General features: G+C 39.1%; 1 protein-coding gene across 4 annotated transcripts in view; it reads left to right on the top strand.

Moving 5' to 3' along the window:
• LOC117003196 (core histone macro-H2A.1) overlaps window positions 1-22295 on the top strand; it is a 42896-nt gene extending 20601 nt beyond the window's left edge. Inside the window, exons 3-9 of one of the 4 annotated variants that reach the window (XM_033072916.1) lie at window positions 161-267; window positions 1677-1874; window positions 3677-3784; window positions 8837-8936; window positions 14270-14359; window positions 17389-17563; window positions 21571-22295. In XM_033072916.1, the coding sequence (XP_032928807.1) occupies window positions 161-267; window positions 1677-1874; window positions 3677-3784; window positions 8837-8936; window positions 14270-14359; window positions 17389-17563; window positions 21571-21736 (944 nt within the window). In that variant the 3' untranslated portion in view covers window positions 21737-22295. Of the gene's footprint in view, window positions 1-160; window positions 268-1676; window positions 1875-3673; window positions 3785-8836; window positions 8937-10409; window positions 10501-14269; window positions 14360-17388; window positions 17564-21570 lie in introns of all 4 variants that reach the window. The other 3 variants (XM_033072915.1, XM_033072918.1, XM_033072917.1) reach the window with 3 other exon arrangements.
• Window positions 22296-24204: the final 1909 nt, after the last annotated feature.

The following is a 24204-nucleotide window of genomic DNA, read 5'->3' as shown; positions in this document are numbered from 1 at the left end:
ATAAAAACAAAATTATAATTTTAGAGTTAGATGTCTATGAGCGTATCTACAGCAGTTAGGATTAACATGGTGTAATTCCCATACCTTTTTGCATGGACTCTAAATATTGACTTTTCTTAATGATCACATTGTAATTAAAAGGGGCTTACTTTTTCCCCAGCGGAAATTCTGGAATTGGCTGGAAATGCAGCAAGGGACAACAAGAAGGGTCGAGTCACTCCTAGACACATCCTGTTGGCTGTAGCAAACGATGAAGAATTGAATCAGGTAAGAAAAACCTCTGCCATGTGAAGACCAGGATTTCCTTTAGGGCTTCTTAAATTGTCTTTCTACATAGCTGACTTGTAACTTATGACCTGTGCTTATTGAGTAGCACTCCACGAAACACTCACTAGCATGCTGGCTGTGTAACTAACTGCAGTACTCAGCTTAATTATGTATTTCAGCACTTCTAAAATGTGTAAAAATACAATGGAGATGTAAATGATGTTTACTAACACTTGTACAAGCACTTCTGTTGGACTGGGGTATTGTCATAAATTCTTCAAGAACACAGAGAAAATTCATCAGATGCTGGGTTTTTTTGTTTCTTTTTAGTTCCCCCCTTAGACAGCTGAGGACCCAGTGGGACCTATTCTGTTCTCATTGAAGTCTGTTATTGTGACCACAGAAGAGCTCTAAACTCTTGCATGTCTGTGTCATTTCAGACTTAAAGATGCCTTTAACCTGGCCACAAAAAAATAAAAAAAGGCATTATTACAGTGCTGTGGTGTCAGCCAGAGGCAGTAGCTGAGATTAATATATCTTTGTGTGAGGTGCTGTAAAAACCCATCTGAAAAGATGCTTTTTCCAAATCTGTGTACCATGATGGAAGAGGAAAAAAAAAATTCCTTCAACCACCCTCCTTCTTTGGCTTTGGCTGAAATTTGGTAATACTTTCCATTCATTTTCTCTTTGTAAGCTTGGAGTCTCACCGAGTTGAGATTGGGGAGCAGTAAACACAAATCAGAAGGTGGGAGTACCTGGGGGGACTTTGATACTACTGTCTGTATCCTCCTGAATAGTGAATTAGTCTCAGTTAGATGTGTAAAAATGAGTTAAAGTGGTTTTAAATACAGAACATGATAAATTTCACCTCAGCTTTTAAAGGCTTGAATGAACTGCACACTTTTGAATATTGATTTTCAACTGTGTATTTTTTTTAAGAAAGACAAGGTATAGAGATTTGTATAAATTATGCCCTCCATTTTGAAGTTTCTTTTTCTAAGAAAAAAGAAATCTTTTTAATAACACAATTGCAGGAAAATTCAGCACTGGCACCTGTTGTAGTCTCAGATGGCTGCCCATCTGAGCCCTCAGGTGTGTCCCTGGGGCTGTCTTGTTTTTCCTCATTGGGTAACAGCCTTAATGGCATGGATTCAGAGGAATGGATCTCAGGTGAACCCTAGGGATGCTGACAGTGACAAGCATGTGTGCAAGAGGAACACAGGCTCCCTTTATAGGTATAATCTAGTATGTGGTCAGCTCCATTTCATGCATTTCTCGTCTCTTCTTCAAGGATAATTGTGGAGAAACTCAAGGCAGTATACAAAATTTGCAGTAAATCCTATTTTCTATTTCTTGGTGAGTAAATATTGTAATTCATCATGTACAACTTTTTATTTTTTTTTTATTAGCTATTGAAAGGGGTCACCATAGCCAGTGGTGGAGTGTTACCCAATATTCACCCTGAGCTGTTGGCAAAGAAGCGGGGATCAAAAGGAAAACTGGAAGCCATCATCACTCCACCCCCAGCAAAGAAGGCAAAGTCTCCAACACAGAAAAAAACTGTATCAAAGAAAACAGGCGGCAAGAAAGGAGCGAGGAAATCCAAGGTAATGTGTTTATTTTAAACCCAAACAAGTTTGCCAGCAGTAGCTGCAGGGAGCTTCACACTTGGTCAGCTCTCCATTGCGTGTGTTGTTACCAATAGTGATTTCAGCACAGTGTGAGCAGGGGAGGAGGAGCTCTGTCCTCACCCTGGTGCAGCTGAAGCCTGAACTCACTCCTGAGCCACCAAGGTCTGCAGCACAGCTCTGTTCCTTGTAAGAAACATTCTGAGGTGGGCAGAGGGTGTACCAGGAGACAGAAGAGGAAAGCCTCTGGAGGCTGTGCTGGTCATGCCTTACAGGTATCAGTTTGTAGGAATAGGAAATCTTTCTAATGTGTACATGATGTAATGTGCTAAGGATGTTTTTGCTTTTGCAAAGAAACTACAGTTAAGCAATAAGTTAGGCAAGTAGGAAGAAAAGTGCAGGAATTTCACATGAAATGGATATGGAATGTGAAAGTTGCCTCTGGGTCAAGAAAGATTCTTTATCCTGTTACTGTTTACATTGTCACTCTTCTGATTGTTTCACTCTCTTGGTTTTTTTGACCTTTGAATTTATTTTTCCCCTTCAGAACACCTATTAGTTGACATTTCAAATGCAGTGCTTCCAATAACCATGACTAATAATTCCCCTAAATCTGGAATTTTTTTACCCTGCTTGATTACAAAAGCAGGAAGTCTGTTGTGGGGTTCTGTTTTTCTTCCACACAATAAACTGTACTGTGTGCTTACTATATTGCTATTTGGCTAATAGTAAATTCCTGGGGAATTGAAATAAGACCCATGAAAATCTAATTTTCAAAACACTTGTGTAAAGTAAAGCATGGTTACAGCTTCTAAGAGTATAATGTACCCTTGCATCAAAGTCATTTTAGTTGTTCAGCCTCAGACTTAGTTTATATACTTTGGAAAGGGACAATAGGGGAACAGTGGCTTGCTCAGTATTCCAGGCCTCCTTTCTTTGCTTCAACACAAATATTGCTGAGGCACCAAATATTTGTATGAAATTGTAAGTAATAATTTTATTGAAAATGTGAAATTATTTTTGGCACCACTTGAGTTTATAACCACAGCCTTCATGAATTGACTTCCTTTTCAAAATATTCCTAATTCTCCTTTTTGTAAATCAGTTAATTCCTGAAACCTGTTATTTCACTGCAGTAATAAAGTTGAAAAAAGAAGTGGTGGTTGAGGGGAACTCCTCTCTCCTCCAGCAGTTTCACTGGAGATGAAAATAGGTGATGATGTTAAATAAGGCAGAAAATTGTTCAGCCCATTTCCTACAAGCAGGCAGATAGAAAGTAGACATGTTCTTTTGACACTGTTTTTAAGGACAGCCACATTACAAAGGAGAATTTCTAAAAATAAGTCTGTGAAATCTGGGAGCACCTCCCTCCGCAGATAACATTTATTCTCTGACAAGTCAGTTTCTAGCTTAGAATGAATGTCTGCCCACACACAGAGATCTGTAATCTTTGTCCACACAAGCCATTAGAAAGCTGCTAAAAGTTTGGGGCTGTTTATATGTTTTCCTGTAACATTTAAGATAACTGTCATCTCAACTGTGTGCTGTTGTGAGCAAGAGGAGGCACCTGTAGGTCTGCAGACGTTGAGGTCATTTTTCCTATTGATCCCTTCAGCTGTTATCAGGCACTTTGCTTGGACTACAGGATAAAATCCAACACCACTATTTGTACAGGCATTTTATTGCCTGCTAAGCATTTAGTGCATGTCATATATCTAGTGTCATTAAACTGTTTTTCTCAGAGCCTTGAGTTAACTAATTAACTGTATTTCTGGAAGAAGAAGCAGGGAGAAGTGAGCAAATCAGCCAGTGCTGACAGTACAACGGAGGGAACTCCTGCAGATGGTTTCACAGTCCTGTCCACCAAAAGCCTGTTTCTTGGCCAGAAGGTATGATCCTGCATTTTTATAAATTAATACTTATTTTACTGCTCTGCTTGGGAATAGCCCCTTCAACCACCCCCTCCTACTGCCCCATTTTCCACAAAACATCTAGGTACAATGCATATTTCCCCAGTCAGCAATCAAGGAGATGTATAATACAAGTTTTTCTAATTTCAAAGAAATTCTCTGAAACAACTTCTAGAACATTTTTAAAAGTACATAAATAAGTCTTCATGTGACTTCATAATTAAATTATTAATTAGAAGGAAAGCCTGTGTGCTTGTAATGTGTCTCATTCTTGCTACAGATAAGCATCTGCCAAAGAGATTATTCTAAGCATAAAATGTATTTTTTCCAACAGTCAGCCCACTTCATTGCTGATGTAAATGATTTACAGGTTTTTATCAAAACCTATTTTAGACATTTGTTCATAATAATGGTTTTATGCTATGTTCTGCTTTGTGATTTACAGAAGTTGATGCTGTGTAATAATGATCTATGATTTTATTAAAAGCTAGAGATCAACAATTCTTTTTTTCCCTGTTAATGTGATTTGGGATGTAGGTTGGTTTAATACAAATACATATCTGCTTAAAGAGGATCCATTTAAAGAGACAAGTCATTAAATTAATTTGGTCTTTTGTCCTGAAACCTGCCTTTAATTTGTGATGCAAAACTTTCTTAAGTAAAACTGCATCTTTCTGCTATCATTCAATAATCAGATCATTGTGTGGTAAGCCATAAAAGACAAGTCATTGTCCATTGTGGAATGTAACTCCTCTGACTCATTTTTATTTCATACTGAGGTTGTTCTCCATTTATCCTCCAGTTTGTTTGCCAAGTTTAACATGCATGAGAGTAATGTTTTTTTCAAGACTTCTGATTTTCCACATTTAATGTTACAGCTACAGCTAAATGGCTGGTTTGGTAGCACTGCGGTTTTTTTTTTTATTTTACTCCTTTAGGAGTATGTTTTTTCAAAAACATTTTGATAACTAAATTAGAACCCAAAATTTATAGTCTGCATTACTGTTTCAAGAAAGCAAGTAACATCAGACTTCTGGAGCTGATTTTGAGCTCATTTTAGTTACCGTAGGAAACCGGTAATAAAGACCTGGTGTTGTGTTCCAGCAAGACTGACCCAGCAAATCGGTGGGGCTTTGCTATTGGGAAGGAACATGAACTCCAGGACTGCTTTAAGCTTTGGTGGGCAAAGCCAGTGTCTGCTGTAGAGCTTCCCAGTGAGTGGACTTTCTGGCTTTCTCATTCACTTGGAGTGCAGCCCCCTAAGAAAATCACTGGTGTGACACATCCATCCCTGCACTGGGTCCTTGTCAGTTAGCCCTGCACATGAGGGACCAGGTGTTAACCTTTTGGTGTAACACATAATGAAAAGAGAAATTAAAAGAAAATTAAAACCTGTTTGTCTTCTCTGAGGGAACACTCCAAATCAAACAGATCATGTTCTGAGGGTTAGAGAAGGCATTTCAAGAATTGCTGCTGAGATCAATCAGTCATGATCTTTCAAACCCCTTGTGATGTTCTGGAACACCTTTCCAGCATGTCTGTCTGGTTTGCAAAGTCATTATCTGCCAGATCAGAAAATCCTTTGCTAAATGCAGAGAAGGAAGCTTGGTTTTGATATCACATCATTCATAAGTCTTTAATGGGAAAATCTTTTTCTTGGCTCCCTGTTTACAGAAGGGAAGGGAAGGAACTTCTTTGCAAGAGCAGCTCTTCATCCTTCTAATAACCCCAGATTTAATTTGATGCAAAAAACACAAATGAGAATGTTGCAAACCTGGGTATTGTTCAGTTTTTTAAATTGCAGTTATTTCATTAAATCTATAGGTAATTGCTGACATTCAGCTGGAACTTCTTAGAGGTGATGAAATGGCAGTTATACCTGTAGAAGTTTATTAGTGCCACATTAATTACTAAAATCTAGTTTGATATGTAAATGATTGCACATCCACAAGTGACATCCCAGTGGAAATGTGGCATTTTACACATTAATTAGTTTGTTTTTCCTGTGAAGATTACAAAGTAGAGGCAGAATTGCAGGATCTCAAGCCTAAGATTTAAGATTTGGACTTTCCAAGAGACCTCAACTTGTAGTCTGCAATAGGCATCTTCAGTTTTCAGTGTGAAACTCATACTAGAAAACGCTTCAAGACTTGTAAGGTAATTTTGTCTGAAATTAGAAATGCCAGGCTTGGCTTAGAAAATACTCATGGATGTGCTAAGTGCCATCTGCATTTTATCTAACTAACATTTAATTGAAACATCACCTCAAGTTACGTCCATTCTTTGTTGCACATGGATATGCAAGTTGCATCTATTTATTTTTTTAAAGTGGCCCTTTAGGGGATCGCTTTTGCCCAATACATGCTTCATACTATTGAGTAGTAAAATTGAGCAATTACTCATTGGAGGATTTAATTCCACAGGAAGAATTCTGATTAATTTTTTATTTGTTTTTGGCAATTGGATAGCTAACAGTGCATTGAGCAGTAAATGCAGAATTTAGTAAAATAATACTTAGCTGCCAACACATGCTATCAGTCATGGGCAGCTTTTTAAGTGTTTTTTTTGTTGTTAAATTGAAACTTTAATTACCAGCTGGCTGTTATGTAAATCCCATATATGAGTAGGCTCAGGGATAGATTTAAGGTTCAAAACAAAAACAGTCTGCAGCAGATAGATCTGGGGCAAAAACTTGTAGAGCACAGAATTAGGAATCAAAAAGATCACTTACAGAATGAGCATAATATGTTTATGAACATACTGTAATCTCCACAAAACAGTCGTGGTGTATGCATGTGTTTTGCTGATTTGTTGTTTTTTTTTTTTTAATTTTAAAATTCACAAAGTTTTTTTTAACATTTTGATTTGATTTGATTTTTTTTTTAAACAGCAGTTGCTTGTAGTCAAACTCAAGACTCAAACTCCAGTATAAATAACTCACCACGTGTGAAGTATTAAAGGATTCCAAGCTATTTGGAAAGGAAGCTTTCTTAGATTTTATTACAAATTCCCAAACAGACACGTACTTAAAACAGGGCTGAATTACACTCATTTTTTGTCAGTCACCCTAGTTTGAGGTAACATAATTTACTCAAGCAACATATGCAAATTATATGAAATTGCAGGCTTTTAAAAAGAAAAAGAAAGCCAATTCATAGAATCGAATGAAATGGAAATATTTTTTTCAGAAAATTTAAATATAGGGATATTGGTCTCCTTAAATGTCCCATTCAGTTGTACAGGTTTCATGGACTGGTTTATATTTCCTGTTAATAAATTAACATACACAAAGAAATTATTTGAAGAGTGAAGTTTAAGAATGTGGGCTACAACAAACGAGATAAAATTCTAATACTGACGATATAAAGTGCCACACCTGAAGATGTGTGTTATGCTTTTTAGGCTGAGGGCTTTGGATTAAAAGGAAAGCCTGGCTTAACTGCAGCTGGTTACAGGAATTGCATACATGAATGAGAGCTTTCTCCTTCATAGCTGCTTTCTGTATCACCCAAACAGCTACTGAAAAAATAATTTAAAATACATATTGTAAAAACAGACGTAGGTCATGATGTAGCTAATGTATTTCCCCAAATGAAAAAGTCTGGAAAAATCTTCTGCACTTTTGAAGTATTTAAAGTTTTGTCGGTAGTAAACTTAGTGCCTGTGAAATTTGACTTACAACAGAAGCTACAAAGCGGTGTCACAACCTGGTCAAACCCTGGTTAGAAACCTCCTATACCTGCAGTTTTGACCTTTGCCAAGTTTAGCATTCATTCCCATTAGGTTGCCTCAAATTGTAGAGTTGGTTCTGTGGTGTGGGTCACATCCTATGAGGAGACACCCAAACTGTCTTTTAAGAAAACATAATGCAGATGTGAGGTCAATCTCTAGATCTCTGTGCTGCCTTTGGCAGTTTCCTGTGTGCCTAGGAGAAGTCATCCTGATTTATAACAAGAAAGAAATTGAAAGACATGCTTGAAATACATGGGGGTACTTAGAGGAGTAAATGGATATTAACGGATGGGTTAAAAATCTCTGCTTTAATAAGGGACAAAAGGAAGTAAAGCAAACAAAATAAAAACTAGGAGCAGTAAGCATGTAATATCATGTGCCTGCTTACAGTACCTCACCAGACATTCCCAAAAGCTGCAGAGCTGTAATGAGGACTGAAGTGCTGCAATACAGAATATGGTGACCACTGATAAGGAAAGAAAAAAACCCACATCCCCTTGTTGGGATGGTGGAATTGCTAGAGACAAGTGTCTGCTTTCTTAGAGATAGGCTCGTGTTTGCTGGCTTAAAGAAGGAGGAGCAGCAGCTTTGATCCTGTTTCAGTGCAGAATGCTCCCAGCTCATCACTGTAATTGATGCTTAAGGGATGCTTAGGGTGTCCTTCATCAATACTTGGGGAAGAAACAAATACCCCCATTTAATGCCAAAATTAGAATCACAGAATAGTTTGGATGGGACCTTAAAGCTCTTCTCAGTCCAACCCACTGCCATGGCAGGGATACATTCCACCAGAATAGTTTGCTCCAAGCCCCATCCAACCTGGTCTTAAACACTTCCAGGGATGAGATAGCCACAGCTTCTCAGGGCAGCCTGTGCCAGGGCCTCACCACTCTCACAGGGAAGAATTTCTTCCTAATATCTAATCCTAACTTCCCCTCCTTCAGTTTAATGCCATTTCCACTTTTCCTGTCACTCCATGTCCTCATGAAAAGTCCCTATCCAGACTTCTTGTAAGTCCCATTTAGATACTGGATAATAATAAGAATCCCAAATAGTGATCAGCATAAAACCAAAATAGAGCTTACTAGTAGGTACATTCAAGTTCTCCCAGTATGAACAATGTTTGAGTCTTGTGTTTGAATTTTTTTCAGCTAATAACCCTTTATGACCTGCCTTTTATTTTGCATATTTGTTTGCAGTGATGCTATCTCCATCTGTGTTGCATAGCTCACTTTTCTGCAGCTTCTCTGTGATTTCCCAGCTGTCCTGTTATTTCCCACCTCATGCTTTTCTTTTCAGCTGAACCTTATTCACAGTGAAATCAGTAATTTAGCCGGCTTCGAGGTGGAGGCCATTATCAATCCTACCAATGCTGACATTGACCTTAAAGATGACCTAGGTAAATGGGGCATGGGTTGACACAACTAACGGTCACATGGAAATTATGGAACCCAGAATTTACAGCCTAGGGCTTCATACTTCTAATCAGAAGAGAAATTCAAATCTTGCAGGTCCTGCTTTGTTGAAGAACTATATTCAAAATACTTTTTGACCAATTCTGAATCCTTGCAGCTATTGCTGATCTTCAAGCTGATTTCAGTTCAAAAATTTCAAATTCTTTTCCATAATGATCGTATGTGACTGTTAGCTATTTTGGGTGGTTTCTTATTTGGATACTTTGAGAACTAAAATACTTTATTGTCAGGTTTTTCTCAAAATAAGCAGTTTCTCCATTCTACCTGCAATCTCAGGGGATTTATTTCAATACTTAGAGTAGGCTTAAAAATTTTGGAAAAGGCTTATTACATAATTAGCTATCCCAAAATCTTCCATACCTTGATTTAATATTTAGTTCAGTCAATAATTTGTTTCCATTATGATTCAATTCTTCCCTGTCACTTTTACATTCAGCTGGAAACAAATACTGATATTATATCAAGAATGAATTATCACAGGTGAAGAATCACTTTTAAAGCTTTTCTCTTGTTTCAGATTGATAATAAACTGTAAAAATTCTTCTTTTAACAGAAGTTTATTCTTCAGCAAAACAAAAATTGCCTTTCATGTATTATGTACTGTGTTCCCTTCTTATTTGAGTAGACCTGCTGCTGCCTTTTTGAAACTTCCTTAATGGAATACAACAATAATACTGCTGCATTTCCTATGGGAATGTAGAGAAGTAACTTAACAAGAGAAAAGGTCTAAGAAGACTAATTTTTATATCAGCCTTTTTTGAAATACATATATTTCTGTAAGTGTCATAGCCATTCCAGCACATAAGTCAAAAATATGCCTTACTTTTAAACTACACAAACAATTATTTGTATTTGTTAAAGCAAATTGTGTACGACCCTGGCTGCAAATACATCGTTTCCTACATGTGAAGAAAACTGGCATTTGTAGAAACAAAATGATGAATGGTTTTATATATGAAAATCAGTTCCTGTCAGCTTATTAGTGCTGACGAAATGGAGAAACTAATTATTTTGTTTGGCTTGATGATCCTGAATTTCTCTTTTTTAAACAGATTCCATATTTTAATGTCATGCTCTGTGGGGAACTGGTTGTTCTAGGTTTCTGCAAAGTGAAATGGGGCATTAGCTGATTTTAAAACTTTGGAAATGATCTCATGTAATTGCTCTGACTTGTCATTTTAACATTTATTTGATCATGTCATACTCAATATTCCTCCTCCTGCTCCCTACACCCCTTTCTCTACACACACCTGCACACACAACTCAGCATACTCCTTTGGCGCCAGGTTTGGAGGTGTAAAGGTAGGAAAACATGGACGTTGGTACATGTGTAAATGTAGAGCCTGTGCTGGGTCTCTGTCCAACGTGGTTGATATACATCTGTTTACCTGTTGTAGTTGCAAGTTGTACAGGCTGACATTGCCACGATCGACAGTGATGCTGTCGTTCACCCGACAAACTCTGACTTCTACACCGGTGGTGAAGTAGGTAATGGCAAGTTCAGTGCTGCGGAGTTCGTATGTGTGTGCATGGTCGATCAGCAGCCACCAGCTTGTTGTAGCTATGCAGATTTGCATTCATTTCTCACTTCCAGCAGTCCTGACTGATCGTAACAAGAAATGAACATTTACAAACCTAGTGAGCATTTTTTGGTTTTTATTGCCAAATCGGCCTTTCAGAAGTAACAATGGAGTGCACCACCAAAATTGAAGTGCAAGAACAGTGCGTTAAATGCAGGCACATGACCAAGGAAAATGAATTACAACATTGTTGGTTTGACATGTTAAGTGCCTGTTTTTTTGAATGTGGTTTGAGTCTTGATCTTTAGATTTCTAACCAGCTCCAGTGCACCCTGTCCATGCCAAATGTCAGATGTTCACATCTGGAATCACGGGCTGGATCTAACCTGTCTGTATTTTCCAAACTCTTAAGATTATCCTTACAGACCAGTGACCTTCCTAGCCCTGCTCCAAGGTTCTCATGCCCCCAAGCCCAGGCTAGTGCTGCACACACATTGGTCACCTGAGCTACACAGATGAGAGAAGGAATGACAGGAAACAGGACAGACCTCTTAATTCAGCCATCTTAACTGTCCCCTGAGTAGCTCTTCTCTAGCCCTTCTCTTACCCCTCTCACATATAGAATTTTGAAGGATTTTTTAAAAGGGTAGGAGTACTTTGATTGAATTGCCTTGGTAATTTGAGAAGGCAAATCAGAATTTGGGCTAAATGCAGAAGTGGCTGGCAATGCTTAAGAACAAGTCAGCTGATTCTAGACTCTGTTCTGCATCTCGTCTTGATCTCACCATCACTGTGAGAATGGGCTTCCCCCATGCCCGAGGCCTTATTTTCAGTACTTTGAGGGACATGTGTCCTGCACCACCTGCTTTTTCTGAAAGGGCTGCTTTCTGAGTAACAAGCAGAGAAATGTAGCTCTGGTCAGCCTGTTGGGGCAGAAGCACTGTGACTTTGCTGGCTAAATAATATGCAGAGTGTCGTTGTAGCCTGTACCTGAAGAATGTGCTTCCAAAGTCTGTCAGACCCATTTAGCCAATGTGCCTGTCTCCTACCCTATGACAAAGTAATGCTTTGCTACCCTGCAAAGAAAATTGTCTCTTGAAGCTGGACTGCTCGTTCCTTAGTGTAGGTGCCTGTTGCCTCTGACTGCTGTAAGAAAGAAGTGCACAAATGCTTGGCTTCCAATGATTAACTTTTACCCATCTAAATTTTTTTTAATTTTTTGTTGGTTTTTTCCCTAACAACTTAAATGTACTGGGGGATTATCCTGAGAATTTTAGAACCTAAATTTCTGCTAACACTGTTTTCAACACTGATACCAATGCCTGCTTGGAAAGCATGAGATAATGATCTTGTTCTCATGGGAGTGACACATATTTATGCCTGTGAGCAAATAAACTACTAACCTTGAAGCTGTGAAGCAAGACTTCCATAAAGAAACTTGCTAGTGTAGTGGAGAATGGCTAAATACAGTCTGTCCTTTGCCAGATTAAGCTAATTTACAACACAGATGTCAAGTATTATTTTAATATAAACCTTCACTATTAATCAGAAGAAGAGCATAATTGAGGAGTAAATGGAGAATATTTCACTCATTCATACAAAATATTACTTTTTCTCTTCTTTGTACCAGATCTGCAAGAAGAGAGCTCAGTGGAATAAACTGACGTGGTTGTTCATTGCTTTTAATTATAAATTAATTCCCAGTAGAAGGGAAAAAGCTGATCCTTCTGGATTGAATTAAACCAAACTAGGCTAAATTCCATTAAATGTACAACAGCTTTGCAATGGCAAAGAAATTACCTACTTAATAGAACTTTGCTGTTCCTGAGTTCTGCACAAGGCTTAATTATGTTTCCCCTTGAAACAAGAGAAATTAAGGATTACGAATGTCATGGGTTTTAGGACTGATCAGAGATCAGACTCATGGGGAATATAACTGGCATATATATAAATATAAATAGGAATGATATAGAAATATATACAACAAGAATATAACTAGAATGCTAGAATGGAGGACTGTTTCATTCCCTCCCCATTCCTTCTCAGTCAGAGTGGTTTTATAAGACCCTGGAGTCAGTCACATCTGCTGGATGGGCTCAGCAAAGGGCACAGGGTGTTGTGCTTTATTTGTTGCCTTTGAAGGGCAGACTGCTTCCAAGCATTTCAGTGCTGCTCTGGATCTCCTTTCCCAGCACTCTCCTAGGACACCTTGCTGCCACAAGTCAGCACAAGTCATTAGTGTCTTTTCTAAGAGATTTATAAGGTGATCCTCCCACTCAGTTGCACTAGGATAAGGAATTTCAAGTTTCAGAAGATTATTGGGAGTTTGGCTGAAGTATTTATATTTAAAATGAGCAGAAAGAGCAAATTACACTCTGACCTACACAGTTGGGCCTTGCAATCCAGTTTTTGGCAAACCCTGTTATGAACTGGTTATGAAAAAATCCAAAGAAAAGGCATAGCTTTTGTAATTGTCCTCAGCTTTTGTACCCCAAAAGCAATAAACTCCCACTAACAAAATAGACTCAGGGTCACAGATTCAGTTTTTGAATGGAAAACAAATGCATTGTTTTTAGCTTCTACATTCAGAAGAAATTCAGCAAAACAAAACAAAAGCAGTCTTCTTAGTTCCTAGAGCTATAACCTGATTTAGTAACTTGAATCTTGGAGGAGGGACTGCTTCCTGGAGCATATAGTATGTGCACTTCCATCAGAAATTGCATTTTTTTTTCTTTCTTCGTCAGTGGAAGTAAGGGGTGTCACCAAATAAATGTCTAGATCTTTAGAGATCCTAGTTCTGGATTTTTGGAGATCAGTTTTCAAAGTAATATCTCAAATCAGAGCCTTTATGATATCACTGCTTTTTACTTATCTACCTTTATAATTAATATGCACAGTGCAAAATTATGTGGGATGGCTATGTAGTTAGGAAAATGCTTTATTGGGCTGTTTTTTCTATCATTAATATTTAAAACTAGAGCTGCAAAATAAGATCTAAACCATTTAGTGATGGACTGCCTTTGTAAACAGCATACCTTTTGGTTGCCCTGACACACTGCACAGCTCTTCTCCTCCCAGAATGACTTTGTCCAGCTCCTTAGTTGTAGTTAGAGAAGTTAATTGGAGGAATGTGTTCCTTAGAGATTCTCCTTATTTCTGAGGCTCTTCCTCTTGGTTAAAGGTGGCTCAACAAGCTGGGCAGTTACCAAGTAAAGCAGCCCGCTGCACTCACGAGACTGTTTCATTCCTGGGGCCATCTGTTGGGGTCAGGGACCAAGATCAGGTGAGTTTCAAATTCTTATTGTGGCAAATGGCTCTTTAAAACAATTTGTAAGAGAAGAGGGGAAATGAATCCTAGGGGAAGGAATTATGAACCTTCAACCACTGTTGAGCTAGCACATTCTTCTGGAACATTTCACACTAAGAGATGCTCAGGAGAAGGAAGGAGGTAGGGATGTCATGTCAGATGTTTTTTGACAGTAAATTCAAGTCTAAGAATGTTAGCAAGGGATACCAGTGTGAGGTTTTTGGGTTGTTAGGGTTGTCTTCTTGTTCTTTCTGTTGTTGTTGTTGTTGTTTTTAATGACTAGCTAATTCTCAAGTCCCAAAAGGTTTAGATCTTACTTTGCAGTCCCCAAAAAATATTTGGGCAGAAAACTCTAGTGATGTAACAAAAGCGAATGATGAGTCACATGTCTGCTGAGATCAGAGGAGTAAACTAACAATTCTCTGTTCAGGGAGCACTTTGGAAAAGAAAGGCGGCAAGGAGTTTGTGGAAGCTGTCATTGAGCTCCGCAAAAAGAACGGGCCGTTGGACATAGCCGGAGGTGAGGCTGCGCTTCGGGACCCTGACCCAGAGCTCTGCAGCCCTTGGGGCTTGGCTCACACAGCCCAGCTCCTCCTGCAGCAGCTCTGGGGCTCTGCTGTCTGCAGGCAGCTCCCAAGGGCTGTGTGTTTGTATTCTCCACAGTTAAACTGCACACACTGCATCCTAAGTAACCTTTACCAAAGCACCTGGGAAATGGGCAGTGCTGTAGTGTTACAGCAAAGCCAGGCTGTTCACAGGTATGGGCATGCACACTCAGTGTTGATCATTAAGGACACAGTTCAGAAAAGCAATTAATTAGATGCTTATTTTTGAGTCCAACTCTGTTGAACATCTGCTTTGCTGAAATGCTGCCGACTTTCACTGAACTTAAGCATGTGCTTAAAGTTCAGCATCTGCTTGGGTACTTAGTTCAATCAGTGCCAAAATCATCACTATAAAAGCTTACGACTTTCTGATGCCTAGTTATCAAAATTTATGTAATATCAGAGAAAAATCTACTATGTGAGTAATAAAGTTTGATAATGGCAATATATTATTTTAGACCATCTGTGAAATTGCTGATCCATGTTGTTCATATAGAAGGCTGATTCTGCCATCTGTGTTTATGCTATAAAAATAAATACAGTGTGCACAGTTTTGTAAACAAATCCTAACTACAGCCGAAGGGGAGATGTAAGAATTCAGCTCTGACAGGAAAAATTACAACTGTTTACTTCTGGAGCTTAATACTTTGGGGGTTTCTCCCTTGCTTTTTAAAAATTTTAATAAGTTTTTCTTGGAATTTTTGTTCTGCAAAAATATGCAGAATCAATTACTCACTTTTTTCTTTTTACTAACTTCTGCCCAGACCAAACTACTCCAAGTAGGTGGCAGATTGAAAAGAAAAGTTTCTTTTTCTCAGCTGTTAGTGCATCCCTCAGATCTGGGGGTTGCTTGGCAGTTTTACTCTAGGGTAGCTCTGCACTGCATTGGGATAAACTGGCTGTTAGGGACTTGTTGGAGGACTCTAGAGCAGAACTAATGCATCCATTTTTCAATCCCACATATACCCAGTTTTCAGATTTCTCAGTTCTGTGGGCTTCCCTTTAATCTACCCATAACCAGAATGCTTACCTGAAATGTGACTAGCACAGAATAAGTCCCTAGTTGCCTCTTTCTTTCTTATGTGCCATTTCAGTGCATTTGCATTTCAAGTAAGGGACAGCTGCTCTTGGTAATGAACAGTTGTCCTCATCAGAATCCTAATGAGTTAATTAGTGACTACCCTGGAAAACACTCCCTGAGAAATATTAAAGTTGGTCATGTGTATCAATACAGTATTTTATTCTTTCAGGATGAAAATGATATCCACATTTCACATCTGACTAGAGATATGTCAGCTGCTTTTAATAGATTTTTTCTTGGATTTATGATGTATTCTGAATCTGCCAACATTTTAGTTGCACATTATGACAAATTAATATTGCCTAACACTGAGGCTATTCAACATGTTGGGACTGTGCAAACCCATAAGAACATAAATGCATGTGCTTCCATTGTCCTTCAAAATGTTCTGGTTAACCCCTGGTCAGGATCCATATGACAAAGTCTATTTTCTCTTTCCTGCAGCAGCCACGAGATAGTATCCATATGTGATGATCATGTGCAAAGAGTTACTTTAATAGCAAAATGCCTCATGAACATTCCAGAATGGAATAGAGGATTTCAGACCTCTAAGCACCTTTGCAAAACTGATTTTTAAAATTTTTTTTAAACTTACTGGTATTTTATTATGGTTTTGTGAAGACATAAGCTGCCATTTTATCCCACCTACTTTTGTGGGATATTTTAGGGGCTGACTCACTGGGAAGGCTCACTATATGCTCTTGTGAGATTTCAGATAGTTTTTCTTCCCTCAGCTTGTGATTAGGGTGGTTTGCTTTCCTCCACCTTTTTTTTTGTAACAAACTGAAGTTAAAACTTTATTTGCAACCACAGCCCGGTGAGTTCAGAAATGACAGAGATCCTCTTACCCTGGTTTCTGACAGGCAGAGCACAGTCTGTTGTTGCTCTGTGATGGGAAGTGGTGAACCCAGAATGTGTTCTCCTACAGAAAAGGAGGCCTCTCATCTGGAGAATCCCTGCCTCTCAGCAGTTTGTAGGCAGGATCTGCTGCAACTTCTTAGTCCCCCACATAATCCATGGTAATATGGTGAAAAGATGATCAGCATGGTAAAAATTCTTTTTCATTTCTTTGTACATACAAAGTGTGTACACAAACAGTGTGAATCAAGCACTGCAAATCTGTAAATTCATCCTCTCCACCCCTCTGTCAAGAATGTGATGAAAGAGAGAAACAGCCCAGCATTGTTCAAGTGATCTTGGATGACCCATACACAGAAAAGCTAAAATAAGGCCAGGGCCAAAGTCTTGAAATCACACAGAAAGTCTTCATTATAGTTATTCAAAGACAAAGCTGGAAAGAAAGCCAGAATCTTAATTCAACTCTTTTCTATCCTCCCCTTGGGGTTTGCAGAGCACTAGTAGCTCTGAACTGCTCCAGTTTGGGCTGGGGTATGATCAGAAGCCAGCTGAACACACTGTACATTTAGCAGGAGAAGCTGAAGGTCACTGGAGTCTAACCCCTTGTGCCTGTCCAGCATCCTGGTATTTACTGTATCTCTGCAGTAAATCCAACCAAAGCAAGATCATCCCTTGTCTGGATTTGGGTTCTAATAGATACTGCCCTTCTCCTTACCCAGTCCTCAGTATAAATGTGCTTCCTTTGATGTCAGCCATGAATTCTTGCTCTCTCTTAAACAAGCTCGATTCTAGCTATGATTTATAAATTATCACAGCAAAATGCAGCTGGAAATGGAAAATACAAAGTCTCTAATCATGTTATATTTTAAGGCTGTGATTTGTAATCTAAAACATTCTCAGGGGTTAAACAAATGTCTGTTGATTGTGTGCTATTCTAATCACATGTACACTCCTTTAATCCTGAAGAGGGGAAAGTAATTATGTTTCATTTTCAATTCTTCCTAGCTGTTGTCAGTGCTGGCCATGGACTGCCTGCAAAATTTGTGATCCATTGTAATAGCCCAGGTTGGGGCTCAGACAAATGCGAGGAGCTGCTGGAAAAGACGGTGAAGAACTGCTTGGCTCTGGCTGATGAAAAGAAACTGAAATCCATCGCGTTTCCTTCCATTGGCAGTGGCAGGTAAGGCTGTCAGGCAAACCTTATGCCAAATAGGTCACATTCTTTAAGTGCCATCTGATGTTCCAGTCCCTTCCCATGTACAAAACACATTGCTACAATGCTGACTTTTTTTCTTCCTTGTTTAAATCGGTTCCCTAAGAGTCTGTTCTAGGTTTGTTCAGGTAGTGCATGGAGCCTGCAGTGTTTTCCTGAGTATTAGTTTAGTGTTGGCAGATCTCAGTGATGCCTGCAAATCTTAAAAGCATGCAAATGGGATAAAGAATATAAAATGAACTTTCAAGAGACTATTAAAAGACTTCTTTCAGACTATCAATTCATTCATATAAATTGGAAATGTGGAAAAGAACATGAAGAAAAGGGGTCTATTTTGCCTGATGAAACTTTTGCGTAATGAAACTTACTGTCTTACGATGGCCAGAAGACATGGCTTAGTGTTTGTTTAAGCAGCAAACCTGAAGTGCTCTGATTCTCAGGATTTGCAGAGTCACTTCAAGCTTTCATCCAAAATCCATAAGCTGAATTCCATGCAGTTTACATCATGGGACTATTTAATTTAAAAAAAAAAGACCTTAAAAACCCCTGCCAAGGTCTTTGAAAGCCTCAGTCTAAAGGTCAGGTCCTTTGGCTCTGTACAGTGCGCTCAGTGCCTTTGAAAGCTGGATCATGTTCTTAAGAGTCTCAGTCCAGACTGACTGCACCTTTAGTCTGAGGCTCCTGGATTGGGGTGCAGAGGGAGGTTGGGAACACCTGGCCCTCATTGATGGCTCAGTAGGAAAAACAAGGGCCAAATCTAGGCTGAATTACACAGTTGTATCTCTTAACCCTGAACAACTGACCCTCTTGAATTTGCCGTGAAAGAAGTTGGCGGGTGTATAACAAGAATATTCTTCCCATTGTGCTGTGTTGCAACACTAGATTAATTCTTGCATATTCTGTGGCCTAGGGCAGAAAAGAGTATTTGAGATTTTGGGTGAATGACAAGAAATAAAAGTTTCATTAGGATACTAAATTTAATCAGCTTGCATCATACAAATCTCCAGCTAAGGTTAATTTGCATAGGTGTCATTTTAAGCAGATAACTTGAGAAAACTTTGCATAACAATAGAGAAATAGAACAGAGGGTTCACAATAACCTGTTGGATTAGCTGACAGAGTCACAGGCTGTTCAGTACAAAGAGAAGCTCTCACTCACTCTCTGAGAGAAAGTATTCCCCCACTATGGGGAATTTTCCCCCAATATGGAGAGTGCAGAGTGACTGTGGAATTGGTTATGTAAAAGTGGGACCATGTTGAATATCTTCCACACAGCCCTGTCTTTTCTGGATAGCTCCCAGCAAAGAACCATTCCCAGCCCTTACTGTGAAGTAGGTGATTGGTACTGTAAGATGATGAAGCCTTGGACAATCCTCAGGATTCACATTCTGTTCTGAAATCTGATTACTGACAGGCAGGATCTGGGGCAGGTTCTCCACTCAGCATATACATGTCATTCTTACTTGAGCCAGTTGAAGTGATGCTTTTAAAAGATGGAGAGGAATCAAAAGGCCTTTGGTAATCTATGAGGTTATGTATTTTTCCTTTTTTTCCCCTTAATTAGAGATACTCAAGCATAAGTTAATTTTGGAGACAACATAAAATATTCTTACAATACTCTCTACTTGTTTTTATGAAGTCAAAAGAATTTAAAAAAGAAAAAAAGTAAAGCTTTAAAAGATAGCAAATGCCAAAGACACCACATGTATGCAGCTGTTCTAGTACAGGCATCTGTCAAGCAGACATCACCCAATAAACCCACATAAACAGTTTCATTCTCTTTTATAGTTGAGGAATGGGATTACATGAGGCCAGTTCAAATAAATCACGAGGGGAATTAAAATAGCATACTTGTAGCATTCATTGGGCCAGATGCTCAGCTACAGCCAACTTATGGAAAGCACAACTTGGGTGCTGTTCAGAGGTAGCCTGAAGTTCAGTCTGGTAGGACCAGCAGGGGAAAAAGGAAAGGAGAGTTAGGGATTGAACACGAAATCATCCTCTGAGAAGGGATTTCATTCTGAGGCTCAGACTTCAGATCTGAATTGACACTGATTTGGATGAATCCCAAATTGCCTTTTCTCAAGAATTTAACTCAGACCTATAGATCAATACATAAGACTTCTTTTTGTTGCAGCCCGTACATGGCCATCAGGCCAGCACCTTCCTGCTAATTTTTCTGTCTTTTGTTTCTTTTGGGAGAGGTGTCCTGACCAATGGATTATTACTAGCTTGCCTGGCACTGTGCCTTCCTTTTACCAGGCCACTCTTCTTTCATGTGCCCTGGTGTGGCCACTCTGCCAGAGCACTTGGAAGTTGTGTGACTTCAGAGGCCCCTGAGAACACTTCAGAAACAGTTTATGTCTGCATTTTAATGCTGCCCTGTATGACAGCTCAAGAGCAAAACTCCTGGAAGATCTCTTCACTGTATGCCAGGATGCAGCATTCACAAGTAACCTGCAAGTGCTCAGGTGTGGAGGCTGCTGGCTTCTAAGCAGCTCCTGTGTCAAAACTGCTCTCAGCTGATTAACTTCTCACACAGCTGATTACCCCTGACCAGCTCATTTGGCTTTAGAACAGTATGAGCTTTGTGCACAGTGCTTTTTCCTTTTTTTTTTTCTTCAATGGAAGAAAAAAATCACGCATTTGCAGAAAAGAAAAAAAGTGTAAGCTATTTCATGCCATCATTTTTTAAATAACACAAACATTATCTTCAAGACAGAATGTATAATATCACATTACAGGCAGGAGTCACACAGAATTGCTATGATTGTTTTTTGGTGAGGCAATATGCTGCAAGTTGGCCATGACACAGGCAGTTGCCCTTAACGTTCAGTGTGTTGCAGCACAGAATAAGAGGGAGATTTCAACAGCATTTTACTACCAGTGTGATGCTTCAGTGAGAAAGTGCTGAGAAATGCTCACCTGTTAGATCCAGAAGTGGATTTAGCCCAGCTTCTTTGAGCTGCTCAGGAAATGCTGAGAAACTTGTCCATCTGTGTAAGCTGTGTATTTGTAGTATCAACAGTACACACTTTATAATGGGGAGTATTAACTACCAGGTATCTGTAAGTGCATGTCAAGGAACCAGGTGATGTTCAACAGGCTCTTCTTCAGGTTCTTTTTGGGTGCTACTCCTAAGAGAGTGATCACGTCCCATCCCCTCCCCTTCAGACTGACTACAGAGTGCACATCACTGAGGCTGGGGGAGGGCTCAGAACTGGGCAGGGTAAAACCACTGGGTGAGTAGCAGTACTTCAGGAGCAACACAGCAAGTTCAGGCCACATTCCACACAGTTACCAGGTGTAATTCCAGGAGTTTGTCATGACCTATAAAATTCAGGCCATAAAATTCAGGTCATAGCTCTGTTCAGACCATTCTACTTGTGCTTGACGTGTTTTAAGATTAGATTAATCTTTCAGACAAGGATTCCTAGATTAAAATGTGAAGAAGTTTATAAGAAAGGTTGTCAGGTTAGGTCTTGGAATATCCTGTGCTTAGTTACTGTTAGTAGTGCTAAGACCATATTGTACTTTGGGTCTTTTCATGTTTCATATTCTATATCAAGTTATCTGTCCCTTTTTACTTTTCTTTAACAGTTGCTTTGGTTTCAGGACAGTTTAATTTTGCAGCTCCAGCACATATACTGCTTTCCAGAACACAGAAGGCTCTTGGTTTACTTACCTGTTAAATGAGAATAATTGACCCATCAGGTGTCATGAGGTTCAACCTATCAGTGTGTGTAGACTCTGTATTCATATTTTGGGAATCCTTTCCTTCTGTTTGAGCATTTTAAGTCTCGCCTAAATCATCAAGTTTGTAGCTTCTAATTCAGATTCTAAACACTGGCTTTGCAGCTTGATTTACTGTGAGGTGTTGGAGAAAAGCCGGAACCTTCCCTGGGAGGTTAAACCATCAAAAGTTGGTTCAGCAAGTCTTGATTTTCTTCCTTTTTTTTCCTCTCTCCTTCTAGAAATGGCTTCCCAAAGCAAACAGCTGCTCAGCTGATCCTGAAAGCCATCTCCAGCTATTTTGTGTCCACAATGTCCTCTTCAATCAAGACGGTGTACTTCGTGCTCTTCGACAGTGAGAGTATAGGGATATATGTGCAGGAAATGGCCAAACTAGATGCCAACTAAGCCTAGAAAGCTACAGTACCAGGCCCCTCTTCCACCCATCAGCATCCCCAAATCCTTAACTCATTGTGAGGCAGAGCATCCCTTATTTTAAATTTTGCTCATCTAGGGAAATAAAGGTGAGGGTTTTGTTGTTTTGTTTTGGAATTTTTTGTTTGTTTTGTTTTTCCTCTCTAAACTGTTTTATGTTGGCACTGATAGTTGGCATTAGTGCTATTAATGCACTGTTTTACCAGGCATTGTCTGAAGTTTGTGTAATCTAGAAGATTTTATAGTTTTATTTTAATGAAGTATGAATTGAAGCAGGAAGCTGTTAGGAGTATGTAGTCTTTTACTTGTGAAAGAAACAGGCCAACCCTATTTTGTAACTGTGTTGTGGTGCTTTATCAATACATCAAGTGGCGTTCCTTTCATTTTTTAAAAGAACAGATGCTATAAACCTAATTTGTGTTTGTTTATTGTCTTAATGATTCTGGAAAAAAATACAGAAACCCTGTTGTCCTTAATTATATTTACAATTTTGAAACTGTGTGAATTGATTTAGTAAAATGTTTGAACTGTTGATCTTGGATACTTGGATTGATTTTTCCTTTAAATTTTTGAGTTCTGAAAAGTTAGCTGTGAGAGGGATGAGAGCAGATCAGAATCCGTAACCTGGAAGCTCGTTTGGATATGTTGGGCATCTTCCCTGTGCTGGCTGTATGTGAGTGTCCTCAGTGACACTCACAGCTGGGATTTTTCCAGTGTTCACACTTCCCAGTTGTTGCTTCAGATCCTCCTGTTCAGAATGTGCCCTAATTAGGTCTATTCAGTTTGGGAGATTGAAGCCTTTTAGATCCAGCAAGGCCTCTAAGATTTTTTGAACTCTTTCCAGTCATCTAATACTGGCCTGTTTGAAGCTACTTCGTATTTTTTCCATATTGTTTGTAGTGGTGGCTCTGTCCTTTGAAATCCATACCAACACAGACCTTTATGGAAGTCACTTGAGTTTGTACTTTGAGAAAAAGAAGTTAACACTGTTAAAAGCTATGGATGTGGTTGCTGCTCTGAGGCAGGCAGCTCTTCCTTTGAAGTTTTTAGCTGATTTTTAGGTTGGAGGCATACGTTTTCCATCTCTGTTGAAAACTTCATTTGCTGATGAAAGAGTATTTCACATCCAGTCTGGATTGGCCCAGAGCAACAAGCAGACCAAATGTGACATTTCAGTAAGTTGAGGAATACCAAATATTGAAAATGTGTAGCTTGAACTCCTACAAAAGTTTGAGGGGTTTTGTGTAGAAGTTGAAATACTTGGAGCCTTCAAGTGTAGAGGAGCAGTGGAATCAACAACAGAAGGCAAAGTTCAAATACAAAATAAAAGTTATTGTAAATGTATACCCAAAGTTAAAAGGAACAGAGTAAATTATTTTTGTTCCTCAAATGCATAAAGTGTTTGACCAGAATAGGAGCTCAAACTTTAAAATTTATAATTGCCAAAATGTATTTTGTGCATTCCTTGGACCAGAATATGAGCTCAAACTTTAAAATTTAAAATACAAAATGTATTTTGTGCATTCCTTGGACAGCAGCTTAAGAGACAGTAAATGAAATAAGGTGCAGTACTTTGGGCATTTAATTGTGAAGCATCCGCTACTGCAGTTGGATTGATCCTTGGAGTTCAGCTGAACTTGCACTTTCTCCAAGTTTCGCTAGATGTCACTAAAAGAATTGAAAAATATCAAAAAACTTATGAGCAGCTTGGAATGAAATGGGCCTTTTCAGCATAGGAGGGGATTTTTAACACAGGATAGTGTGCATCACACTGAGCATTCAGATAACAGAATCCTGATCTGTTTTCAGTGTAGAATTTACTATACTGTATTGAATCTCACTATTTTAAACTCTGGAAGTTTTAATGTCAACAGAAGTGTTTATCCAAAGATGTTTTCTAGGTAGTTGAAAGTATAACCTCCAGTGTCGTTTAATAGATCTCTCTGACACTGCTCCAGGTTGGGAGGGCCAACTTTTGTCTTTCAACTAGAAAATCCTAAAGCAAACAGAACTGTAATTCAAATCACATGAACTTGCTTCTTCTGATATCATCTCAGCTCCTTTTTTAGCAGTGGGCTCCATCAGTAGCTTGGCTGACTTCATTGTGATCACCTCTGACGCGCCATTTTATTTGCTGGGATTAGGGTGCTTTTGTAAAGAAAAACCAAAATCATTTCCAGTGTTGAGCTGGTCTTGTGGGGCATTGCCATATTCTCTTTCCATACAAACACCAGAGCATCCTCTTCTTCCTCCTCCAACAGTCCAGAGCCATCCATGTTTACCCACATCTTCCATCAGCCCAAGGAATGCTGCTCCAAGGTCCCAATATCCAGCAGACTCTGGCAGGAGAGCCAGACATCCCAGAACAAGCTTGACCTCGGGCAGCCCGAGTAGATTATGGCATCTATTCAAGAACCTAAAAAGTAACATACCAGGTTACA

The sequence above is a fragment of the Catharus ustulatus genome, chromosome 15, assembly GCF_009819885.2.
Source record: "Catharus ustulatus isolate bCatUst1 chromosome 15, bCatUst1.pri.v2, whole genome shotgun sequence".
NCBI classification, from domain to species: Eukaryota; Metazoa; Chordata; class Aves; order Passeriformes; family Turdidae; genus Catharus; species Catharus ustulatus.
This window is presented reverse-complemented; position numbering and strand designations above follow the sequence as displayed.